Consider the following 25,132-nt stretch of genomic DNA (forward strand, 5'->3'; position numbering starts at 1 on the left):
ATATATACATAATATATAAAACCACGCCTTCTACGCATAGGGGTATGCAGAGACCAGAGAACGCGATACGATCTTTACAAACTTCTTTTCCTTCATTCACATCCATACATTTTGTCATACAGTATTAACCTGACCATATTGCAAGACATCATTTATCCGAAGTTTCAAATACGTGAAAACTTAGCGCTGTAAAATTTAAATTGAACGTGATTTTACTAGGTCCTTAACAGAATAATTGGCTACATGAAAATGCTATAAAAGCTATCTTCATCCCTCCCGTTCGACAAAATCTTAAAAAATATTCTAAAGAAACAATTTAATTGCGTTCCGATACTTAATTTTAAAGGAAGTCGAGTTTAATGTTTTCTTAGAATCACGTTTTTAATATGTATGAGTGCGTAAAACACGCTCCATCGTACAACCGTACTACCAACCCGCTACGAGACTTATAAACGACCACTCACACCTGACAACAAGACTTGGCGCGGAAATAAAAAGCATGAAATTAATAAATTTGAATATTTTACACCTACCTATTTAAAAAAAATAAGTTTAGTAAATAATAAATTATGTCATTCTAGCAGTCCCTTTGTTTTTTTAGCTGATTATAAAGTAGGTATTTATCATACATTTTACTTTCTCTGCACGGAGTTCCTTAATAAAACAAGAGTACTTTTTTTCAAAAGAAACTTTTTGAAAATTGCACGCTTCTTCTCACAACATTTTCTCCGAAAGTGCAAATTCAATTTACTATCTGTAAAAATTACCACAGACGCGTGTTTCCGCTCTGTTCAGCATGAGCCGACCCTACACAGACGTCTACGACCCTCGCCGTTTAGCTCTACGACCCTCCGTAGCCCCTCTACGCAAGCGCTACGAGAGCTACGAGCCTTGAACGAATCTCGTAATTTGTGAAATATTTTGAAGCTATAAATTGGTTACAATGATGGTATATTTGTACAATGAGAGACACAAATGTTTGAGTCGAGTTTAAAATTGGTTTTTAGGAGCAAACAGAGCGTTTGTAGATGATTGTGAAGACGTTGTTGGTAGAGCGACGTTTCGCCCGGGCTCGGTGCCCGCGGGCGGTAGGACGGCGGCGCGGCGCGGCTGAGGGACGGGGACGCGAGTTAACATTGAAATTCAGAGAGAATACTTCAAACGAGGCTGTGATATTGCTCGTGATGCTTATTCAATTACGTCTCACTATCGTACGTAATTAATGTTTATTAATTATGTCAAATGTAACGATGAAGATAACTTAGTATGAGCATTTGTAATTTGAGGAACAATTAACTTTGGTGATGCAAACGATCTTCTCTAGATGCAGGTCAATGTGTACAAAGTAATATATAGTAAGTGTTTAACGACATAAACACTCAAGGCGCTAACACTTAACAAACTTTGTAATCGGACATAAAGCAAGGTCCAAACATATAGTTCAAATATTACTACAGTAGTCCTATAATTATTACTGAAAACAGTTCACAAACTAGAATACAAAAGATAAAACAACAATAGGAAGTAAGTTTTAAAAACTGTCGTTTACTTTTTAAATATTAACAACGTTATAACAGCGAACACTATTTACACTGAATTAAACATTCAGATAAAATACACGGTACTTAGTATTTTTATACAAAAAAAAATTGATATTTCTACGAGGGTGTAAGTTGTAGAGGTTGATTGAAGATAAGCTGGTTCCGGAGTTCGATTATCAGTTTGTGTAGTTTTCATCGTATGCTTTTAACAATTTTTTTTCCTAACAAGTAAGGTTATGATGGGGTATTTTAACGATTGTGCAAATGTAATTAATTGGCATTGCCTAATCTTTTTATAATGATAATATTAGAGAAAATCTATTTATCTGTCTGTTTAGTCTGAATGCAAACAAATTTATTTTTAAGAAAATCTTTAGTGAAAATAATCTTACTGATATTTAAAAAAATATAGGCCAGAACACGTTTCACCACAGCTGAAAAACTGTCGGTAAGAAAATACTTAACGCCTCAAACTTAAAAAAGTAGTCAAAAAAATATTTTATGTAAATCTGTCGGCTCCCGCGAGAGGGCGCTCGCGCGTAATTCAAGGAGCGGTAGCAACATACCTAGTATGTATGTTTATGATATATTTCGTCATAATCTTAAGTGTAAGACACAAGGACACCTGGTCACACTAAAATTAAGTTTTGTCGACATGACTTTATTACAAAGTGTAGAGTTTATACTTGTGTCAAAGATAGCTTAATTTGTTAGTGTCTATATTATCTTAGGTACCAATTTTATGTAGGAAAAGGTAAATTTTAACTCTAAATAAGTCTAGCTATTCGTCTGAGGTGCTGTCTGTAATATTATTAGCCACTAAAGCTACAATTTACAGTTTACAAATATAGTACCAAACAAAGGCAGATTAAAGATTTTGTTGATTACAAAACCACAAACTTAGGAAAATGTCTACTTGATAAGTAAACTGTCTAAATAGAGTTTAGAGGCGAGTTATGAATAATATCAAATTAAAATACCTAAGTTTCGTTTACACATTAGGTTCAGTAGAAGTAATAAATAAGTTGACTGCCAAAATACTATTATAGATCCATAAAAATACTATTAAACATAGGAATAAAATAGCGTCAATTGATGGCATTTTAATGCATTTTTTATCTTTCTTTCAAACTACAATTTCTACGGTTAAGTTGGTACACGCCACGGCAACTGGCCCGGAACAACTGCTTATAAATCGAGCAGTGTTGCCAACATTATAAACGACGCACCGACGTCCACATCAAGAATGCACGCACCCCTCCAATCAATTATTTACTCAAACTATATACATTTAAAATTCAATATCGGATGACTCTCAAGAGCAACCACCTTAGCTATTATACCAAATGAAAGTAAACTTTATTAACACGACATAAAGTATCAATTTCAGTGTAGATAATCAACAGCTGTGCGAATGTCTCGCCTGGAGCTGCTTTCTTAGAAACCCTGCCAGTTTAAATTAAACTCTAACGGTATTAATATAAGGTTTATATTGAAATGTGTGCGTACATCAGCTGAGCTGAAGAAGGGAGTGAATCAATTTATCCAGGGAAGAGGGAATTATGAATGCTTGGGGGATTTCGTTAGTAAGATTCATTTTGTTCGGCTCGCACAAGATTGCCACATCCAGGTGAGGTATGGTGCTGTAATCTTAACTTGTGTGCACTCAACTCTTCTAAATTGGTTTGGGTTAAGTATTACATGAATTTTTCGAAGGAAAAATTCCATATTGTTTCGTCTTAAATTAATTTTGAAAATGCTCTACATTCTAAGTATAGATGTAGTAATATCGTACTATATTTTTCACATGCTGAATGTCATATTTTTTATGTTTTGTGCTTAATATAATTACCAATATCCACATTCTGATAAGTAAAGAGTATGTTTAGTAAAAAACTGAGTCACAAATGAAATCCAAATAAATTTATTTTTTATAATTTTCAAATTATTGTTTGAATAAAATTAACACACCTAATTATTACAAGCTTTCACATTCATAAACGGCTTACACACTTCAAATCATAAGCCCCAGCAGTGGGAAAACCCATATCAACATCTACTACAATATAATACGATGTTTCAGTGCTGAAATACCGAGAATCAAACCACAGAGTATATCGTTCGTCTCGCGGGAGCCCGCGTGTCTACACACTACACAGTCAGTCACGACTTAGACTTAGTTATATAACTATTATGTACGTGGTGTTTGTGCTTATGTAATGATACGTCTCGTGTTTGACTTCGTGGGGTAATGTACGTGATCTATTCATGCAAAGTATATAGACATTAACTATTTTGTCTATAGTACGACTATCTTAAGTACACCTATATTTTTCATGGGCTACTTTCTAAAGTATGCAAAATAGACTCACATGTGCGTGGACTTAATTTTTGACAAAAAAAAATAGTATTGACAAAAATATTATGAAAAGGCAAGTTTGTCTGTCTGTTACGTAAATACGATCAAACTGCGGACCAGCTGTGCTAAACTTTTGCATAGAAATAGTTAGGGATCCGAGAACAAAAAAAATACTTTTACAAGAATCGTTTTCTAGGTGCTGAAAAGGAAAAGATAAACGTGTGTATGCGAGTCGAGCCGCATACTCCAGTTAAATATTAACATATAACTCAGACTCCAGACTATTTTCATAATTAATAGACCTACATTATAAATCATATCTCTAAATATCTACAACATCGAGACAGCCCTAACTAAACAAAGCTCGAATTTATTTTGCACGATCATTAACTAATTGTGTATTCAAGAAAACTGCTCGGTAATTAACGGCAATGTTTAAATTGCTAGTTCGTTTAATCTCCGCGAGAGGGCGCTGACTTGCGAAACACCAGGAGAGCAGTTCAATAAAGGCGCCTTGCTTTATTGACCGTGGATTGTGCTGACCGTTGCAATAAATTAACTGTAGTTACTGTAACAGGAGTTAAGTGATTAAAATGTAGTTTAATAGAGTATTGGGAAATGTTACTCTAATTTTCACTGTTTGTAAAAGAACAGACGATAAAATTATAGTTCTTACCTCCATTCTCATTTTAGTTAGAATTCATTAGAGTTCAATTAAACTCAAAATAAATATTGACATAGTTTTCTTGAAAATTTGCTGTTATGTTATCAATTGAATAGTTTATCCGAAAAATGAAAGTGAATGGAATATAACAATGGCGTTACCCTCAATTAACATTGTCTCAAGTTTACATATACATACGTTACTAGCTCATACATTTATTAAAACCATTTCATTATTTCCATTCCCAATAAACATCCACCTTAATTGTTCAAACATATGAAAATAAAACCTTCAGGGAACGGCTGAAATTAAACAATATTTGAACAAGGACCTTTCTTCATGTTCCCAAATACATTTCATGTAAAGAGACCTTGACGGTATTCTCATTAATTTGACCTAATTATCCACACGGGGCCAGCGTGGGGGGGGGGGAGTGGGGGGGCATGTCCAAACTTGATTATGTCTCAACAGGCTGCTCGCGTGAGAGGAAGAGAGCCACTAAACGGATTAAGGGTGCGGTTTATTTTACACGTTCTTTGCATTCTTTTGATGTTTCTTTCAGTTTTATGTGTGTCTTTTTTGTATAATGAGTAATGTATTGTTATAGGAAATGAGCATATATTTTTTTATTAGAGTTTGTTGTATACTTGTGTATGTAGAAATTTCTTGTACAGTTAAATAGTATGACAGTTAGTCAGGCTATAAGCAGATCTTATTTATGAACGTTTAGTTGTAAATACTAAAACAATCGATTAGGTTGTTTAGCACAACTAACTGTGAAATAGGGTCTATCATATTTGTGTATATTATTGTAAATTACACAAATATAATTCCATAATTATGGTCTTTGTACAATTTGTACCCAAGACTAGCTATACGGATTAACACAACATCAAAATTAAAATACTGTAATGAATTCTTTAAACAGCTAGTTTTACTAGATGAGTAGATAGTAAGTTCTGGTAGAGTTGTGATCATTAGTCACGCGGAGACAAGATCGATTAAATCACAGTCGACACTCGCGACACGCGACTAATCGCCGCTAATACTGCACACTTTATCTTGTCCACTGCTTTTTACAACCTTACACCGAATGAAATATTTTTACAATTCTGTAATAAGATACAACGTGACGTGTAAAATACTTTACTAATCTTTGGGTAAAAGTGTCGAAAATATAGAATTTTGAAAATGAGTGAGTTGAATTTTAAAAATAAATTCAAAAGTAGAGAAATTATTCAGCTTACTAATTTAAAAAAAATTCAAACGATTTTATCACAACCGTACGTAACCAAAAACATAGAGCGGTGGGCAACCATTACCGGATTTAGAACCTAATATTCTCCAACTCTGAATTTAGTATGTCAAAAAGCTTTCTTTACACCCCAAACAAAAAGAAACAATTATCTCTAAGATAAAATACATCTTACAGATATCCATTCTGGTCAGATTTCCAATCAGTAGATCTCATCAGGCGCTACAATCGCTCCACTTGTAACCGTTGTATCGGCGATACTTTTAATGGCGCCCGGAGATTTCAATTAATACGAACAACGACCATTGTCTTACATCTCCAAGATGTTACAATGTAGTTTGGCGCAAGTCCATTTATAGACTGTAAAAAGTTTAATAGATTCTTATTGGATGCTTTTCAACTGTTTTGCGTAGGAACCATAATTGTCCCTTAAATGTATATTAAAATGTGCTAAAGTATCTGTGTTTAAATATACGTACATGATCTTATTTTTATTAATTTGTAAACCGTTTTCTTTACATAATATCCTTCTTTTATTTTTTTAAACACCTACTTCTTTCAATCTAACACCAACCTAAAGTAGACTGGTAGAAGATGCCTTTGGCATTAAGATCGCCTTTATACACCTATGTATATGAAGTTTTAAATAAATAAATAATTATGAAATATGGAAATGGATAATAAACGATGGAAGATAATTCATATATGTAGATAAAAGTTTAATGGAAAGAGGTCAAAAACATTTTTAACCCCTATTCAAACACGATACCTACATAATAATTCAACAAAGACTACCTTAGACTTATATTAAACAAGTAACCTAGAAAACAAAAGAAATACAGCCCCATATTGACTATCTTAAACAAAAACACATTTTAAATGCCTTGTCTTATATCTAAACGCCACAGCCTGTTGGTCAATAAACACAGTATCGTGATATAAAAGGCAGGTAGTGAAATAAGTTCTATATCTAGTCTTACCTTTGCCGTGCAGTTGTTGTCTGTTCTCGGTGCCCTTGAGGCTCTCGGCGGTGTGCAGCAGCTCGTCCAGCTGAGGTTTCTTCTGCTCCAGCTCGCGAAGCACACCCTGCGAGAGAAGAATATAACATGATAAGTTAGAGAAATTACATTCAACGTTCTTTTTCTTTTTAGTCAGCCTGCGACCACGGCGAGTGCAATCTGCGCCGAAAGGTTAGGCATTTCAAGGTAAAATGCTTCATGATAATTCTCGTATCCTCTTATGTTTTAATGTTCTACATGTAAAATTACTATTTGATAAACCAGTGCTATTAAAATGCCTAGAGACGTGATATAATATTTTTGTATATGGATAGCAGTGATAGCCGAGTGGTATAAGTTGACACCTCCCACGCAAGTGGTCGCAGGTTCGAACCCGAGGCAACACACCAATGACTTTTCGAAGTTATGTGTGTATTAGAAATAATTATCACATGCTCCAACGGTGAAGGAAAACATCGTGAGGAAACCTTGCATGCCTAAAAATTTGTTTAAAACATTTATTGAAGGCATGCAAAGTCCCCAACCCGCACTTGGCCAGCGTGGTGGACTCAAGGCCTAACCCCTCCCTCATTACGGGAGGAGACCCTTGCCCAGCAGTGGGACATAAATGGGTTAAATTTATTATTTTATTATTATGTATATGTACGTTTATATCATGCTGTGCCTACATATTAGATCAATACAATTTAGTATATTCAGTTATTTCAAAATTCCGGTGCTAAAATCAGTTCTAAACCATCAAAAATAGAGTAGTTGATTTACCAAATAATACTTAAAGCTTCATTATTGAGAACACCAAACAAATAATCAGCAACAGCCAGCAATTAACAAATAATTTCAAACTCAGCAAAATAATAGCAATATCAGTAGTGAGTGCTCAATAGAATAGTTAACTCATTAACGCTGAGCGAGCATCAGCAGAGTGCAGTACAAACACGGTTAATGTGGATATAGTTATCACTAGTACGGTGCAGCGCGTACTGTGCACTGTGCATACTGTGCAGTGTTCAGTACACTGAGGCGCCCATAGCCAGTTGCGCTCATCGGTCGGTAAACGATCTGTGGGTTAAGCAACCATTGGCGCGGTCATTCCATAGATGGGTGACCACATAGTGGTGTTTGAACTGGGCGTCTTTGTGCTTCGGAGGGCACGTTAAAAGTCGGTCCCGGTTGTTGTCTCCTAAGATAACAGTCGTTAAGCCACGCCAAAGGCCTCTCGGGCGGCTTGAACAACTTTGACACTAGGTTGACCACTAACCATACGACAAACAAACAAACAACAATTACACTGTGTACTGTACATGCTCGGTACATTTGCATTTACGTGGACAATTATATGCGATGCTGAGTGCGGTACTGTCGTTTTGTTAATTGAAAAGTTACATTTCTACCTTTGGGTTAGGTATTAGTTAAGTTCAACTATTAACTTTTGAGAGGTTTTGTCTTACATTTGCTATCAACAACAAGCTCTGTAGATTGGCGAGGAGAAAACATGAAAAAAATGTGTGTATATTATATGAATAAATTATTTTAAAAATTCGGTGTCTGTAAACAAATATAAAAAATCTACGATTAATATATTCATAATAAATAGGAATACAATGCTTAAAATTCCTATAATTTAATTATTTAGTACATATAAAGTTAGTTAGTAAAAATAATAGGAAATAATAGATCGATCCTAATAAATAGTTTCAAACAAATGAGATACGGGCATACTGCTAAACTATCGACATTATTAATAAATTATGCGTGAAGCGATTAATCACAATCTATCATTTAAATAAGTTTCATATAACAATGTTAACCACGAGTGGGTAATTTGTCATAACAAGCTCATGAATGGCGTAAACAATGCAAGGAGTATTATTATAAATGCAAAAGTTTGTAAGATGCAGGTGTGTAATTTTTTCACAGACAAAATTAAAAATCGAATTTTTAACGAAATTATGTGTTGGAACAAAACCTGAATCACATTTTTATATAAGCTTAAACACTATTGAATAGATAAACTACCGATAAATGTGCCTCAGAATACAGGGTTATTCTTTTAGCTTCAATTTCTAGCAAACTGTAAGTCTAATGCGCGGTTTTTGAAGCACATTTAGTGGCAGTTTATCTATTCAACTTTTTACTAATAGTTTTCAAGAACAGAAGCTAGTTGCTACTACTAGTTAGTTTACTTGTAGACCGGTGTTTCTTATTCCGAAAAAACATCATTCTGAAAAGTAAACAGCACATTTCCTACAAAATGTAAATATCCTCCACCGCAACCTTTTCCCCAAGTCCATTACCGACCAGGTTTTGAGTAAGCAAGTTGTTTGATACGTTAACTCAATCTCATTGAGTAGCACTCGCACGTGAGGCGCGCTGATCTAATCGCAACTAAAACGATTTATACTATCAAAGAAATAATTTAAATGTGTTCACGGGAAGCAAATAGTTTGCTGCAAACTTACATCACTTTTGTATGCAATCGGCCAATCTTTTAAATGCAAAACTTAAGTACTAAATGGCTAAATCGATATGCATAAAATTAAAGTTAAAATCAAAAAGTTAATTAAGTATTTTTTTTATAAAAAAATAGTTGGTAGAAGTAAGTTTAGCAAGAAAAGTTGGTATTAATACACTAATACCCAGACGCAATAAGAGGCGAGCTTATAACCCTTTAATAAGCACGTGACCAGATTGTGAACAGCTATACTCAATAAAAGTTTTTCTAGTTGAGAAAGGAACTTGAGATACCTTGACCATTTGGACTAATACTACGTCTACTGATTAATAAGTATTTTTAATTATTAGTCTAGTGTTCTATTAACTTTCTAGCAATTATTTTTACAGCTCTTTTGGTAGTTTCTTACGTATCAAAGAATTGTAATAAAAGAGTGGCTGGTAGTTTCTTGCCAGCTCTTCTCATTAGCCCCTTTTTTCGATCTGGTGATAAAATCACCGAATGTATTTGACAATTATAAGTGTCTAACCTTCACCTAAATGATTTGATTAATTATTTTTAAAGTTATGGCTTTAAATACATTTTAGAAACGTTTTTTCCTGCAAACTGTAAGCCTAAATCAGTGAGCCAAGTACAAACGCGTCCATAACGTATTTATTGAGTTGTGAGAGTGCGGTGCGACTTGTGAAGTCAATTTATTTAGTTTGTGTGAGTTTTTCACTTGCACCGTTTGTTTCCAGAGTCCGTCGCTGCTCGAGTGGCCGAGCGCTCATCAATGTATAGATCTAAGTTCTGTTTGGCTTCTGTTGTGGCTTCTTAATACATGGTCGAATGTTTTTAATAGTTTTAGAATAACTTGATAAGCTTATTGAAGTTTTAAGTTTAGTTAAAGTATTTAGTTTTTTGGTGCTGTCTAGAAAGTTTGTGAGATTATAACTTTCTTTGTGGTGTTTTAAATTTATATTATACAAAAGAAATACAAAGTAAAATACTATAGTAAAAAAAAACAAGTAGTGAAATATAAAGCATAGAATACGAAAGAAACGAAAATTCAAGTAAGTAATACCCGTATGGCGTGAATCCACACCAAAAAATTTACACCTGAATCGAACTTACGTCCCCATAACCATGCTGTCAGATAATCCAAACCATCTTCCATACCTGTATTATAATTTAACCTTTCTATAAAACTGATAAGCACCATACAATAATATCTAATCTACCTACACCAAGTCTTGAACACCTTAGAGCTAAAGGTCCCACACTGAGACCAGAGTTAAGCTTCTAGTGGTAGCGGCGACAGGTTAACTACTGCTGACAGTTGGCGCCGTGTAGCGTGTAGCTATCTTGGGGGCTAACTCAGATTACTGAGATTACTAGGGTTTATTGGACTATCGGTGAACGGAGATAGGTTATAAATACGATTGTTTTGGTTGATATTGGGTGGTAGAGTAAGGTTAAGTTTGTAAGTGAAACTATTGAGTGTCTTCGCTCGGGGTTCGATTTTCTTGTATATAATTTTACAAATAGCCTTATGAGAGAGTTGAGTTTTCATAATGCCGTCTCTATCTTGTCGATTTAAACACTGCAAAGGAATGTGTCGTGTAGTGCCTCTTTTCTAATTTTTGGAAAATAAAGTTATCTATTCGACCCGATGTCCCTCTTTGCTTTCCCACTTATGAACAGTTCTGAACAGTTAATTTATCAGGCGGAATTTAGGAAGTGTAATTTTACCTATCGGTTAAGTTATCCGGTACTTATCCATATTCAAGAAACTGGCCTTAGCATTGAGTTGTGCCCTACTAACGAGTGTTAACAAGTAATCAAAACATCCTAATATTTGTGTGCCATCAGCCGGGCTGGTACTCGGCGCGAGGGCCCTCGGCTCAGATATGAATAACTTTCAACAAGTACAACAGCGCGTAACTTTTAACAAGACACCCCCCTCACCCCCCCCCCCCCTACTCCTCGGTACCTCACCCCTCACGTCTCACACACAGTAAGTTAACACGCTCTCTTTTGGGCCTTGTTTCAAAATCCATTTGTCAAATGTGTGTTCAAGTAATTCAATATTACTTACAACATTTGTGACGCGTGCTGGCTTTAACGGTGTTGTATAGAACGTAGATACAGGGTTACGTTCCCAGGTTAGGTTACATTTTCATATCGACCAACTATTACATACCGCTGCAGTTGTTAGTTGGTTACAAAGCCAAGGTTCGATTCTCGGATGAAATGTGTTTCTCTATCACTAATTTCTTAGTAGCAGTACCATTCCTAGGTAACGTTTATTTATCTCAACAGGTTTTACTTCGAGTGGGTCATAATGTGTTCGATTGCCGAGACAAGTAACCTTTGTAACGAAAATCTTAGTGAAAATATGCATGCACTAAACATTTTGTGGTTCAGCACGCAAGTTGGTGCATCACAAAAGCGTTTAATTTTCGCTACACAATATATCTTGTATAGTGGCTTCACTTTTGATAGAGACTACACACTATGTAGCGTAATTTATATTCGAGATTTATGTTTATTAACTCTCAAAGCCTGGCTACTACAATAGGTTCTTACTGCGGAAGTTATACAATATATAAATTAAGATTTTTTTCTCCAATTCTATACCAGTATATATCTATACCGTCACGTCTTATTCACCTTATTATGGGGTTAAGTAAGGAGTTATAGACCAATGGACACCACTTGACACGTTCTTTATCATATCGTCGTTTAAGTTCTATCAAGTTCTATCAAGAATTGAAATTTGTCTTTCCTGAAAAGTTGATAAAAATGACTTACGTGGTGATAGAACTTAAATGATTATAATACATGATTTTGCTATATAAACCTTCAAACACCTATAGAACAGTCTACATCCTATTACAAACATACAAACAAACACCGCAATAGAACATTCACTCAATCTCACAATCGAGTAAAAAGCTTATTTCTTTACAGAATATTTCAGTATTTTCGTATAACATTTGTGTAACGCAGAGTTGAACCGGTAACAGGATATCGCAGCTTATACACAATCTGTCGCGGCGCGCCTTTGACACCGCGGCAACCTGCCGTACCTTACTTATATAGTATAGTTCAGTATTATAAGTTAGTGTAAGGTGGTGATAAATAAATACATAAATTATGAATGTGACTTAAAATAACGTTAAATAACAAGCTTATAAAATAAATAAGGCTAGTAAACATTGCCTTCTAAGGACTCATTGAAGGAGAACTAATTGGCAAGGTAACTAACTGAAAAACTTAAATTAGTTGATGAAAGCTTCTTAAGCCAAATGAAAGCGATTAACATCCAAGTAACAGTTGTATATTACAGTAAAGCATGTCTTAACTTAACTCAAGACTAAATACCCATTGGCTTAAGAACTATTCATTCTGTGAGTTTAGTAACAATAAAACTGAAACAACTTCGTTTAATTCTTTCCCCGCAGGTAATCTAGGTAATTGAAAACCAATCCCTGCAAATTGAAACAAAACAATCCTAAAACCTAATTCATCACAGATTGAAATAAGAACGTCAATGAGATGTGAAACGAGGCCATCATATCATTTATATTACGATCATATTTAATTAAAGTTTAGAATAACAACATGCGGAGACGTGCGTTTCGCTCGGCGGCGGAGGCGCGAGTGACAGCGGCGTACCCCCTCCACCCGCGCACCCCACCTTATTGATCCCCTTCCCCTCGCCCCACAAGCCCAACCACTATAACTAGACCTACCTCACCCCCTTCCCTACCTGCCCTCTAAGACACTCGCAGATAATTACGTTACAAATCTAGAGGTCAGTATAAACTGGTCCACGTCCAGGTAAAGCAGGTAATATTAACATTTTTATATCGAGAGCCACCTTTAAGGCTTCTGTCTTAATAATTTGTGATAATATTTACATTAAAATTCAGCCACTTGATCCTATTGATGTTATTATGATTTTCAACGTTTATTGTTTGAAGTATAACGACGCGTGGAAAATGAGAACAATTACCTACTTATACAATTATTATCGTCGAATAGTTAGATAATAATTTGACACTGCGTGATAATATAGTACAGTCACGAACAAGAAATATATTAACAGTCTCATATTTTCACGTTTGAAACAATGACATTACAGTGTTTTGTTGACTTCAATAGTATCTCACAGCAGTCGTATTATCATCATACTACTGCATTTTGCCAGTTTTATTCATAATAGTACGTTTTATAAGACACTGGTCATATGTATGTATATCAGTGATGTCCTGCTATAATGTCAGGTGCGTAGTACTCGAAACCGGCAGTCTTAGATGACAAGATGTATGGATATGAATGAAGCAGGGGAAGTTTGTAAGGATTGTACCAAGTGGCGTTTCTGGTCTCTGCCTACACTTTTGGTTAAAAGGATGACTTTATGTATGAAACATGCGTTTCTTGTACTCCGTAACCCATAATACGAAGTAAAATTACTCAAGGAAGATACTTTCGCCTCTATCTACCTCCAAACACACAAGTCGTAATATGAAAGTAAGTCTGTAGCACATTGTTTATTGTAGCACAAGGCTCGCAGTCAGCTTTAGCAATTACGCTTCATAAATCCCACAGATGTCGCTAATAGCCCATTATATACATTTGATATTATCTTGTACAAGCAAGTGAATGTTTGTATACTAAGCAGATCATGGAGTCTCGAGTTCGATGCCCAGTTCAAGCAAAATGCTATTAAGGAATTTACGAAGTTTTTCTGTGGCAAGAGGCACGACCTCCAATGCGTAGTAACAGAAGTAATAAAAATCTAGACCCAAATAAGGGTAAGTAACGCTTTGCTAAGCTTTAAGGATGTTCACAGTAATGTCGAAAATGCGAAAGACACTACTATGTCTGTTAACAATGTTTACTGCTAAACCTCGTTACCAATACATAAAAACAATAATAACAAGTAATTGTTTGTAGTACATTCCGAAAAAGAAAATAGACTGTCTTAAAAAACCGTTGGATCCCCAGGAATAAGCTAATAACACAAAAATGTTTTCAGTAAGCTAATTAGTCTTCATAAAATCTGACACAGGGCGCTAACATACATTTTCTACGTACATTAATGTTCATACATTTTCACATTAAAAACGTCCTTTATGTTCTAATAATATAAATGTGAAAATGTGGATATGTATTACTTAAACATAATAAAATTGCTTAAAAGATTTTGATATAATTTGGTACACAGATAGTTACGCGGATGAGGTCGGGTCAGAAGCTAGTATTACAAACGCGAATCTTTGAATGTTTGTGACTAAATCACGGTAGAAAAACTGAACAGATTTTGATGAAATTCGGTACACAGATAGTTATTATCCTGGATAACACATATGGTTAACCTTTTGCCTCGGTAAATCTTTTTACGCGGACAAATTCGCATGCAAAAGTAAGTCTAACGCGCCTGTACCCAAAATAATAAAGTACTTGTTAATTATTCTTATCTGTTTCTAAAGTCATTAATAAAAGTAAGAGCTTAAGAGTGCTTGTTAATATCAGGCTTGTAGCTTTCAGTAGAGTTTCAGCAAATTTTGTACGTCGTTAATTTTCAGCGGGTTGTATCTTAGGACTAAAACTATTATTATCTTGCTTCCAATTAGTATAAAAGGTTATCTTTTAGGGATTTTAGATTGTATTATGTAAAACTAGACCTGCTTGTAGGAGTAAAATTTAGGAAAAATAGTGGTCGTTTAAAACTTTGAAGTAGATTTGATTGATGTGGTCTTCTATTATTTCTATGTAAACAATAAAATCGCTTCAGCGGATTAAAGATGAAAGGCTGTCTGGCTTTCATCTCAAAACTGAATACAAATATATTATGATAATTATTTATACAACAAAACTGGGTACAAATTATGATAATTGTGTATATTATTAAGCAATAAATAATTGGTAAGCGCGTATAGTGAATAAAGATGAATTTCAAGAACTAACGACGACAATACAGTGCCATCTATTGAACATATAAGTAAACTTTTGCCTTTACAAAAAAATCTCAAAACAAACTAGACATAAAACAACTGTTTGAAATGTAACTTAAGCCTATTGATACTGCTCTAATTGGAAATAAGCCAATAACAATTATAAAGTACATTATTAGTATTTTCGAATATTGAGACCCTTCTTAAATCAAGTCATGCGTTTGGTACGTGTGCTTCGAACGATGGCCACGGCCAGACTACCGTAGTACGAGTGATTACGGGTCCGTACGAGCGCGGCGTGCCGGGAGCACGTGTGGCGTGCCGGCTGGGACCGTTGCTAGGCAACCACACCCCACACTACGACGGGGAAGGGGAGGGGCGAGGCGAGGGGTGGGAATAGTGATGGGGTGCATGTCGATAGTGGGTTGTCGATAGTTGTTGTTATCGATAAAAAGGATTTTGAAATAATATCAGGAAAGTAATAAATTCACTTTAATTTTTTTGATAGTTTGTTATTTACAACTACAATTTGCAAATGCGATTGTTCTTTCTATTTGATGTCGGCTCTTTTGATAAAAATGTTTTCATGACAAAGTTACAGTTGATAAATCACCGCCAGATCGGAAATGTTTATCTCATACATAAGTAACTTGAAAAACCTTAATAACAGCAAAATCTTGTCTTAACATATTGCTTAAGTAATTTGAGAGTGGAAAGAAGTACGGGTGTAACTTATACTTTTTTTCACATGCTTAGTTATTTTAAGCCAACATCCAAAGACAAATTTTAACGTGGGATTTTAAATAAGCTTACCGTCTTGTAAACTGTCAATGGATTCTACGATTTCATTTCATTCCTCTCACAGTTATCGTCATTATGTGCAAATAAGGCTTTAAACAATACTAAAATGCAAAACAACATCTCAAAAATAATCCTCTGCTCCACACCCGAATTCTAACAAGCGTGAAAATACAGCAATATAAACGTATCGACACGTTCCCATCACTAGTATCCCGCGCATGCGCACTGTGATATTTCTAGCTTATATAAACGCGAGGGGCGGCCGTGAATTCACCAGTACCAGCCAAACTTGCGTGAAGGTAAGAAGGTGGAACAAAGAACGTAGATTAAACACAAATAATTAAAGTTGAAAAATAATAATCGAAAAAAACTTGTTGGGACCATTCTATTAGTTGTTTTTTTACTTTTAGAATGTATCAAAATAAATGTTTTATGTTATTTGTTGTTAATAGATATGACGGGTGTGATGATGACGAATCTTTTTAATCCGATTGGGTGGTACAAATTGTTTCACTGAATTGATCGCTAACTAGAGGTTATTAGGTAAGACAAAAGCGAGTTTCGCTTCTGAAATATCGGGTAGCTTTTCAAGTGAAATTTTGACGTACAATCAATAAATTATAGCAAAGGTTTCATACCTTTGCTGTAATTTACTCGATGTAATTTAATCTACTCGACACTTATACATAGGATGTACAACTGTCATAAATGTATCATAATAAACGGCAGGTAACAAATAGTAAAATGTCGAATTGATAAAATTCGAGAAATTTTCAGAAGTAGTGCAAAGTTTCCACTAGTTGCCAATAGATGGCATTACATTGTACAAACTACGGAATACGGAGGAAAGGAGGCTGTGTATTTAATTTCCTGAAACGGTGACTGAATGAGTAATGTGTTTGACATTTAACATCTCAAGGTCAAGTGCGAGTTGCGACAGTGACGTCACTACGAAATGATACAATAAGAAGCGATTAATTTTAAATTTAGTTTATGCTTCACGGTAGCCTTGGATTTTTCAGTAGATTTCTTACATTAATGGCTGTTAAGCTGGTCTGACTTGAAGTCATTACTTCAAGTGACCCCTGTTCTAACTGTCCAAGTATAAACTTTGTGCTCAAATTTACTACAAATGATAGCCAAGCGTCATTATTATGAACGCACATCGTCCCACTGCTGGGCAAGGGTCTTCCCATAGCCAAGCACAGTTTTTATAAAATTAATGCAACTAAAATGCTATGCATAGATGGGGGCTTCAGTGATTATACTTTTTAAAATACTTACTACATTATATTAAAAACATATGTACGTTAATAAAAAAAAACAATATTCAATGCAGATAAAGTTGACCGCTTATAAAACATTCAGGAGTGAATGCATGAACGAATGAGTGAATGAATGAATGAATGAGTGAGTGAGTGAGTGAGTGAGGGTATACTCGTCACTGCAGGCTAAATAACTGATGGTTGACAGGTCACGGCCAAGTGCGAGCTGCGACAGTGACGTCACACCACAGCTGATACAACATGTGATGATGGATGTTAGATGTCACTAATAAGATGTAATTTAATTATGATCTTATTTATTTTGTGGTTAGTTACGTGAAGGTTTATGAGAATAACATGAGATACTAAATAGTATGAGTGCAGTATGTTACTACTAAATAATTTACTATTAAACAACGAAACTGAAATAAATTCGCTTAAGAAATATCAACAAGCTTAAAACTGCATGGTCTAATTTCAATCGGGATAATTATGATTCAAATTCTTTCAATAATCAAAACCAAATTTTTGATTACAAAACACACACTTAGTAGGTAAAAAAACCAATTAATTTACATGGTTCAAATCATATAAAGAAATAACCATTTAAGAGTTTCCAAATCATTGCACATATGTATAAAGTAAGGATACTCATATCTGAAACACTCTCTCTCTTACCCTTGGGGTAAAAATGCGCGCGCTTTACAAAGCATTGTTGCATCCAAATAATGTTTTAGTAAAGATTTCCCTTCACAAAGCCATTGATTAGCGCGTGACGTGAATACCGCGCCCCCTCTACTGCACCCTACGTGCCTGCTGTCCCCCGGGCCATATTAGCGTGAGGGCTCAAACCATATTTAAATGAGAGTATGAATGAAAACAATCGTAGCTTGTGCTACGATGCTCGTAGCTGTTGGCGTAGCGTCGTAGCAGTTTGATATTGTAATTACTCATATTTTTTAGAATGTTACTTGCTGATATTTAAGGATTTAATATTTAAAACTTTGAAAAACCTTAACTAAAATATATATTAGGTATGTACTTGAAAACTTTTTCAATAAATGTATAAAAATACGCTTTCAATCTGTGTCTATTTCATGGACTTTAGCATAATACTATTAACGATCAAAACTCAGAATAAGTCTTAAATTATGAATCACACAAAATATTGTTTAACCCAGGATTCAAACCAGATACACTCATTTACATTCTTAAAAATTATTATGTACAATTAATAAGATCATGTTAAAGACACAATAAAAAAATATTCAACACAACACAATGTTCATTCATTATTTAATTATCATGGAACACAGGAAAACGTCTCAATTCCGTAACACAAGTAACGGATAAACGATAAGTAGCACTTAATGCCTTCTTCTTTTGTGCCCTCGCTCAGATTAGCGACGATATCCTCTTGTATTTGTACACAAATGTATTAAGTACTCTCATTATTGATAAACAGAGCCGTAATAAGGAACAAAAGAGAGAAATAAGTTATATTTTCTGCTTATGTTTTTCATCAGCATTTCTCGAAAATATGTAGCAGCCGTGTATGTATATTAAAGAATAAAGATTTTGACTTTTACACGACTTACATCAAGCTCCGAGCAGTAATAATTTAAGATTTTTCAAATACAGTTAGGCTTTGCTCTACCCGAGAATAAAACTTGAGACCTTAAAATCCAGAGTCATAGTACATCTGTCACCGAAAGCTGCCTTTAATAGAGAACATTACTCATGCACAGTTAAATCGAACTCACTACATTCGCAGCGATCTAGTGTATAATTGTTCTGCAAAAAAATATTAAAATATTGTAAAATCTAAGAAACCTGCTATATTAAAATATATGTTACAGTTGTACTTAGTTCATTTTCCAAACACAAGACTGACTTCTGCTTAACTATAACGTTTAAAACAAATGTCAATTAACCACGAGATGATTCTAACATCTAAAAATATATTTTATCAATTTAACAGTTTCATTTCACGAACGGTATATTTCTAGGAAATTGTTGGCAATTCGTAACCGACCAAGGTGGCATTAAAATGGAGTATAACATTAATATTTTAATCCGGCGGCACAGCTCTCTCTCTCTCTCTGAAGGATAACGATATCATAAAAACAGAGAAAACATTGAAAATAATCCCAATAAAGTGCCCGCGGTTATAGAATAGCGATGCGGACCGCATCCGATAATATTTCTCTATAGACCTCCATATACATTAGAGTTAAAAGCACTTCTTTGTAATGCTACGTGGAACAGCTTTAGGAATGCGAATTCAAATATCACGGTAAGTTAAGAGAAATTTAACGCAAGCTTAGACATTCAATATTTTTACACTATTGCATCTAGATTATAATATCAATATGTGCACCACTATTAACTAAAGACCTCGCAGTGCAGTATTACGTGACAGTTAAGCATAAAGGCAATTTACGGAATATTATAGCACGCGCCCATATTGTAATGTCTCCTTTACTTGCACACCTCTTTTTCCTATTTTTTTTAATTTCATTTACTTCCTCCCGCAGCGGCTTGCATTTCTAATCAGACACAGAATGCTACTGGGCTCGTACTTTCAGAGCCGCGTAAAAATTACATGTAATACAAGAGCGAGCATTCACCGAAACATGCAAAGTCTCTAATGTATACTGGACATAACAATCGTAAGTAAGGCCGCGTGTACACCGGCGGAATACTAACGTGTGGCGCCCTCCGGCGGCTCTTAATGATAATACGAGTGCTCGCACGAACGCGCCGCTGTGTCACGTGAGAGAGAGAGTATTCTACGAATATACGGCTTATATGCGCGGGTAGGCGGCTTTTTTAGATTTATTTGATAATATCTCAGTGATGTATTGTTTTGTGGTCTTTTTTGCTTTTCATCGAAAATTCTATTGTATACAGGGCATTCTTGACTTTAAGCAGTTGAAATTGCTTTGTTGGGGATGGAGTTTAAGTCTGTGTACAATAGATGGCAGTAGCTTAATCTAAGTTAATTTCTTTACAGAAATGTGAGTATAACATGCGTGCACAATTCATGATAAATTTACTACCTTTATGAGAACCATGCCTGATTTTATGTACTTATGTAATTTTATTATGAGAGAATTACCCAAAACATAACATTGGTCATAGTAGAAATTAATATATCACACAAATAAGATTGAATAGACTGAAAAATTAATTCAAACCGGACATTTTCATTAAACACTCTTCATAATTTCATGTAAAACAAACATCTTCATCGTTGTCCTTCGAACAATAAATCATAATACGTTACGTTATCTGACCGTAGTCGCGGCGGCATCGTGGCGATGTCGTGGCGGTGTCGTGCCGTCCTCCGAGACACAATTAATTATCATTTTAGAATTAAAACACAAGTCCTTGCTGTCTACGGGCTTGTGTACACTGGCGGGCCGCAGCGAGCCTATTGTTGCGGCCCGCTCTCACTAGCAATTTGCGGCCCTTTCACACTGGCTTATATTGTGCGGTGTTGTATAGGAAATTAGCTATAAATTATGACGTCGTGTTCATAAATACAATATGTATTATGTTAGTTTGGGTTACACTATATGTTTGCTGGGCAATATTTTACTGCTTCCGTGTGAACTAGTAATTTGTATTCGTTTACAGTGTTCGAGAATGTTTTATGAAGTTATAAGGTTTTTGGTAGCTACACTTCTCTGATTGTTTGTGGCGTATTAAATGCTCGTAATATTACCTTCGACATCCCGTTAAACCTATACTCAAAGAGACCTGAGAAGCAATGTTTTAGCATACTGCAACGATAATCTTTCCAAGCAGACTACGTAATTACGTATCCAAAAAATATTCTAATTTTGCAAAGTACTTTTATAAAAATTATTTTATCTGACCAAGAATATTGTCAAAATATTTATAAATGGTCTATTCTCACCTTAACTTAAAGTACAAACGCGCCGGTGTACTCTACGCTTTAACTCAATATCTCCGTGAAGGAAGCGACTTAATGCCATCGGGACATTCAACAGTTACACACAAAAACACACCTTAATTTCATACTTATAGAGTTTAGTTCACTTTGAAGTTATTAGTGGGTAGGTAATAAATTTAATCTTTTGTCTAATGTTCGTGGAATGATGTAGGTTATGTTTAAAATTAGAGCGCCCTCTGTTGTCCGGACGGTGGAGTTATTGCATACTTTCATTATTTATACTAAATTGGATTGTTTCAGTCAATAATAAGTTAAATTGAATACAAATTAATTTAAGAAGCTGACTATGAGATGTTTCAATGTTCGTATTAGGTACGATTTTTTGGCAGAATATTATATCAGTTTGACACTGAATAAATTAGTAGACTAGACTGCAATATAAAAATAATTTTAGCCAAGATTCTAAAATCTAGGCCACAGTACAACAAAATCCTCATATCCCCTTACATTTACTAAAGAAATAACAACAATTATCCTTATCTTCGAATCACATTACAACAAAACATTGTTTTACTCAAAATACTAAGGACCGAAATCAAACTCCACTCATATGTTTTCAGAGCACCTTAGGTTTACCTTTAAACTGAGTTATATGATAATGGTGTAAATAAAGGTGTGTTCACATACCTTCTGCTTGTCGAGCTGGTGCAGGATGTCGTCGACGTCGCCCACGGCGACCGCCTGCGTGCGCAGCATGTCCACCTCCACCGACACCCAGTCGCGAATCTAAACATAACAAACACAATAATAAGTTATAATAAAGAAACCGACAATTGGGGGATAATTATGTATTTTACTGTATGGTCCTTGTGAGAGTATACACGATTACGCAAGATTTCGAGTTGAATTCACGGGTCGGGTGGTATGGATACTGTTCAGTTTCAGTTAATTTCTATTACAATTTATTATCTTTTTTCAACCTTAGCGTAACTCAGACTTAGATAACGTGCCCGAGACCTGTATGCCGTCGAATGAGGATGTTTCACCTCTACCTATATCTCCAGGTATAAAAGGCGTCATATCAGTACATTTTCTTTCGAATACGTAAAGCATACGAAATAACACAAGTTTTAGTTTCATACGGGGTCAAAAGTTTAGAAACATACTGGTATGCCTAATAACAATATTTTATCGCAGTGACCAATGCCATCTAACACCGCGCAGGCACACCTACAGTAACAGATATAAATGAAGGAGTATTATAAGTGCGCCACCTGAGCCCCGCCGTACTACTGCGCCCATGATTAAAGATCGCTCTGCCACCAAATTTAACTTTACCGATAATATTCCTTCATTTATTATGTCGTAGCGGCTTTGCGCGAGTTAGCTAGAGCTAAATGAACATTTAGAATAATATTAATATCACTTTTAGTTCGTGAAATATTTTTACAAGTTTCATAGGTTTCTGAGATTAACATATAAAGAATCAAATACAGGAATTAACGCGAACACGTATTTAGACAAAATACAAATCATTTGGGGGCTGAAAAGAGTGGTCACAAATTGCTTGCTAGCCTTTCTAAAAAGGCTCTACCCTCTTTCCGAGCTGGTGGTGGATTCAGCAATTGTAATGACTATCGAAAGTGTCAACATTTGACCTAAATATATGATTTGATTTTCATTCTGATATGCTTGATGTTTCGGCGCAGGCTCCACTGGCCGTGGTCGTGACTCATAGATCTCAAAATTAATACTAAAATGAAATTCAGTATCCAGCAAGTCTTTAATAATCCACCGTTTATATTATCCGTATAAAACAAATAGTAACAGTATGTCACACAAAAAGCCTTCCAAGTAATCCAAAAACAAATCCTAAGCAAATAAATCTAATCAATTCAAAGCTAAGATAAAATATTATTCACGAGATCCGCGACACAGGGCCGCATCCCACCTGGGAATTACTTGCGATTGTTTAAATAAAAACAAAGAGCGTTCGAGTAAATATTTACATAGTGGATTTGTTTATAATACCGTAAGTAATCCGGCTCTGGCCAACATCGCTCGATATGGAAGCTCTCAGAACATCTGTTCACGTCAATACTTTGTGTTCACTTGTATTGTAATAAAATAAGAGGAATTATAATAAAACCATTTATGGTTTAAACTCAAATGTATGGTTTTTGATGAACTATGTGTTGTATGTACGAGAACAACAGTACTATAAGAGGAATTATAATGAAACCATTTACTGTATTCAACTCAAGATGTATGGTTTTTGATGAACTAGTTATTGTATTGTTGTATTTTGATAATTGTTTTTGTACATTTGTCGTGACTTATTTGGCAGAAAGGTCATCTTATACCTACTCTCTCGTATTTACAAGCCATGGAACTGGTGCTTTTTTAATTAATGTGGTAAATTATTATAATTGCCAGTTAATACGAACTTATTATTAATACACCTTACAAATACACTTTCTAATAATTTATATTCATGAACCACCCTTCACAAAAAGACTTTATTTTTCTTTAAAACAAAACAGTCGGCTCTCTAGATCTTCATCTTAAAAAAGATACATAATATTAAAATAACCACAATACGCAGTGACATGATGTATCAATTTGTCTCGCTCCCCGACGACACGCGCACGACACGAACGCGACACGAACACGACACGAGCCCTGTTTACATCTCCCCGAAGACTGGGGAGATATAAGTGCCGCGAGGTAATACGACGTTGATGTACGATTATATTTGTCTCTCGTACTTTTGTTTTATTGAGTTACTTTTAAAAGACTTCCTTATCAAGCGAGTTTCCTGTTTTGAATGATATAATAACCTATTTTCATAAAGTAGCTATATTAATACGGATGTGGAAGAGTTTATAATCAATTTGCGTAACAGAAAAACTAAAATATTAGAATACGGAAATTAACGCGAACACACATTTTACCTCATAGTTTCAGTGCAGAATGCACTCGTAAAAGTTATAGGAAAAAGTAATATTTTCACGTGTGTGTTCGCAAAGAAAACACAGTAAATAGTCACAGCATATAATAAATAATAATAAATAAATATTATTGGACAACTCACACACGGTCATTTGATTCCAAACTAAGCAGAGCTTGTACTATGGTAACCAAATAACTGATAAACATACTTATATACTTGTAAATACATACTTATATAGATACATTAACATCCAGGCTCAGAACAAATACTCGTGCTCATCACACAAAGATTTGTCCCGGGTGGGATTTGAACCCACCACACGCGGCGCTACGGTTCATGCGGCGAGGTGACCGCTTAAACCACTGCGCCAAACGTACATATCATAAAGCAAATCATGGGAAATTAAGTTTAAATCAACATAGATTAACCAATAACATTTTTTTTGCATAACTACTTTCAAATCGTGCCTGACGTTCCCTTTGACCATTACATTACCTCACATAATTTTTATCAGTTTCGATCTACACAACACTTTCACCTTAACATAATGCCACAATAAAAAACCACTACAGCGCAGGAGTTGCCATAACAATAACATTTTATTCCCAAAATATTTTTTACCCGAAATGTTATTCGAATCAGTGTTCAGTGAGAGGGGGTGAAGGCAGGGCTGGGAGGGGGTGAGAAGTGTATTTTTGGGATAGGCTGTAGGGATGGCTCAGGTCATCTGTGGCCGAGGGCCGTTACGATCGCACCCTATACTGATTTACTGGCCCTGCCCTGACCTTTTCGGAAAACATAGGGAAAGAAAAAATGTGCGGGCACGATCAAAGGCACATTAGATTTGGCTGAAGAAATTAACCTAAAAAAAAACAAGAATTGAACCTTTTTGAGTCTTTTGTGTTTACTCTAAATTAGAACTACATTTTTAAAACTACAACAGGTTGATATTT

The 25,132-nt window shown here is 35.1% G+C and overlaps 1 protein-coding gene across 8 annotated transcripts in view; it reads right to left on the reverse strand.

Moving 5' to 3' along the window:
- Window positions 1-25,132, reverse strand: part of Dys (Dystrophin) — a 595,099-nt gene that overhangs the window by 468,592 nt on the left and 101,375 nt on the right. For all 8 annotated transcript variants that reach the window (XM_076128368.1, XM_076128365.1, XM_076128371.1 and 5 more), the window contains 2 exons: window positions 21,914-22,012; window positions 6,800-6,905 (listed from right to left, as the gene is read on the reverse strand). In XM_076128368.1, coding sequence (XP_075984483.1) covers window positions 6,800-6,905; window positions 21,914-22,012 — 205 coding nt within the window. The remainder of the gene's footprint in view (window positions 1-6,799; window positions 6,906-21,913; window positions 22,013-25,132) is intronic.

This window comes from Anticarsia gemmatalis, chromosome 21 (assembly GCF_050436995.1).
Source record: "Anticarsia gemmatalis isolate Benzon Research Colony breed Stoneville strain chromosome 21, ilAntGemm2 primary, whole genome shotgun sequence".
Lineage (NCBI taxonomy): Eukaryota > Metazoa > Arthropoda > Insecta > Lepidoptera > Erebidae > Anticarsia > Anticarsia gemmatalis.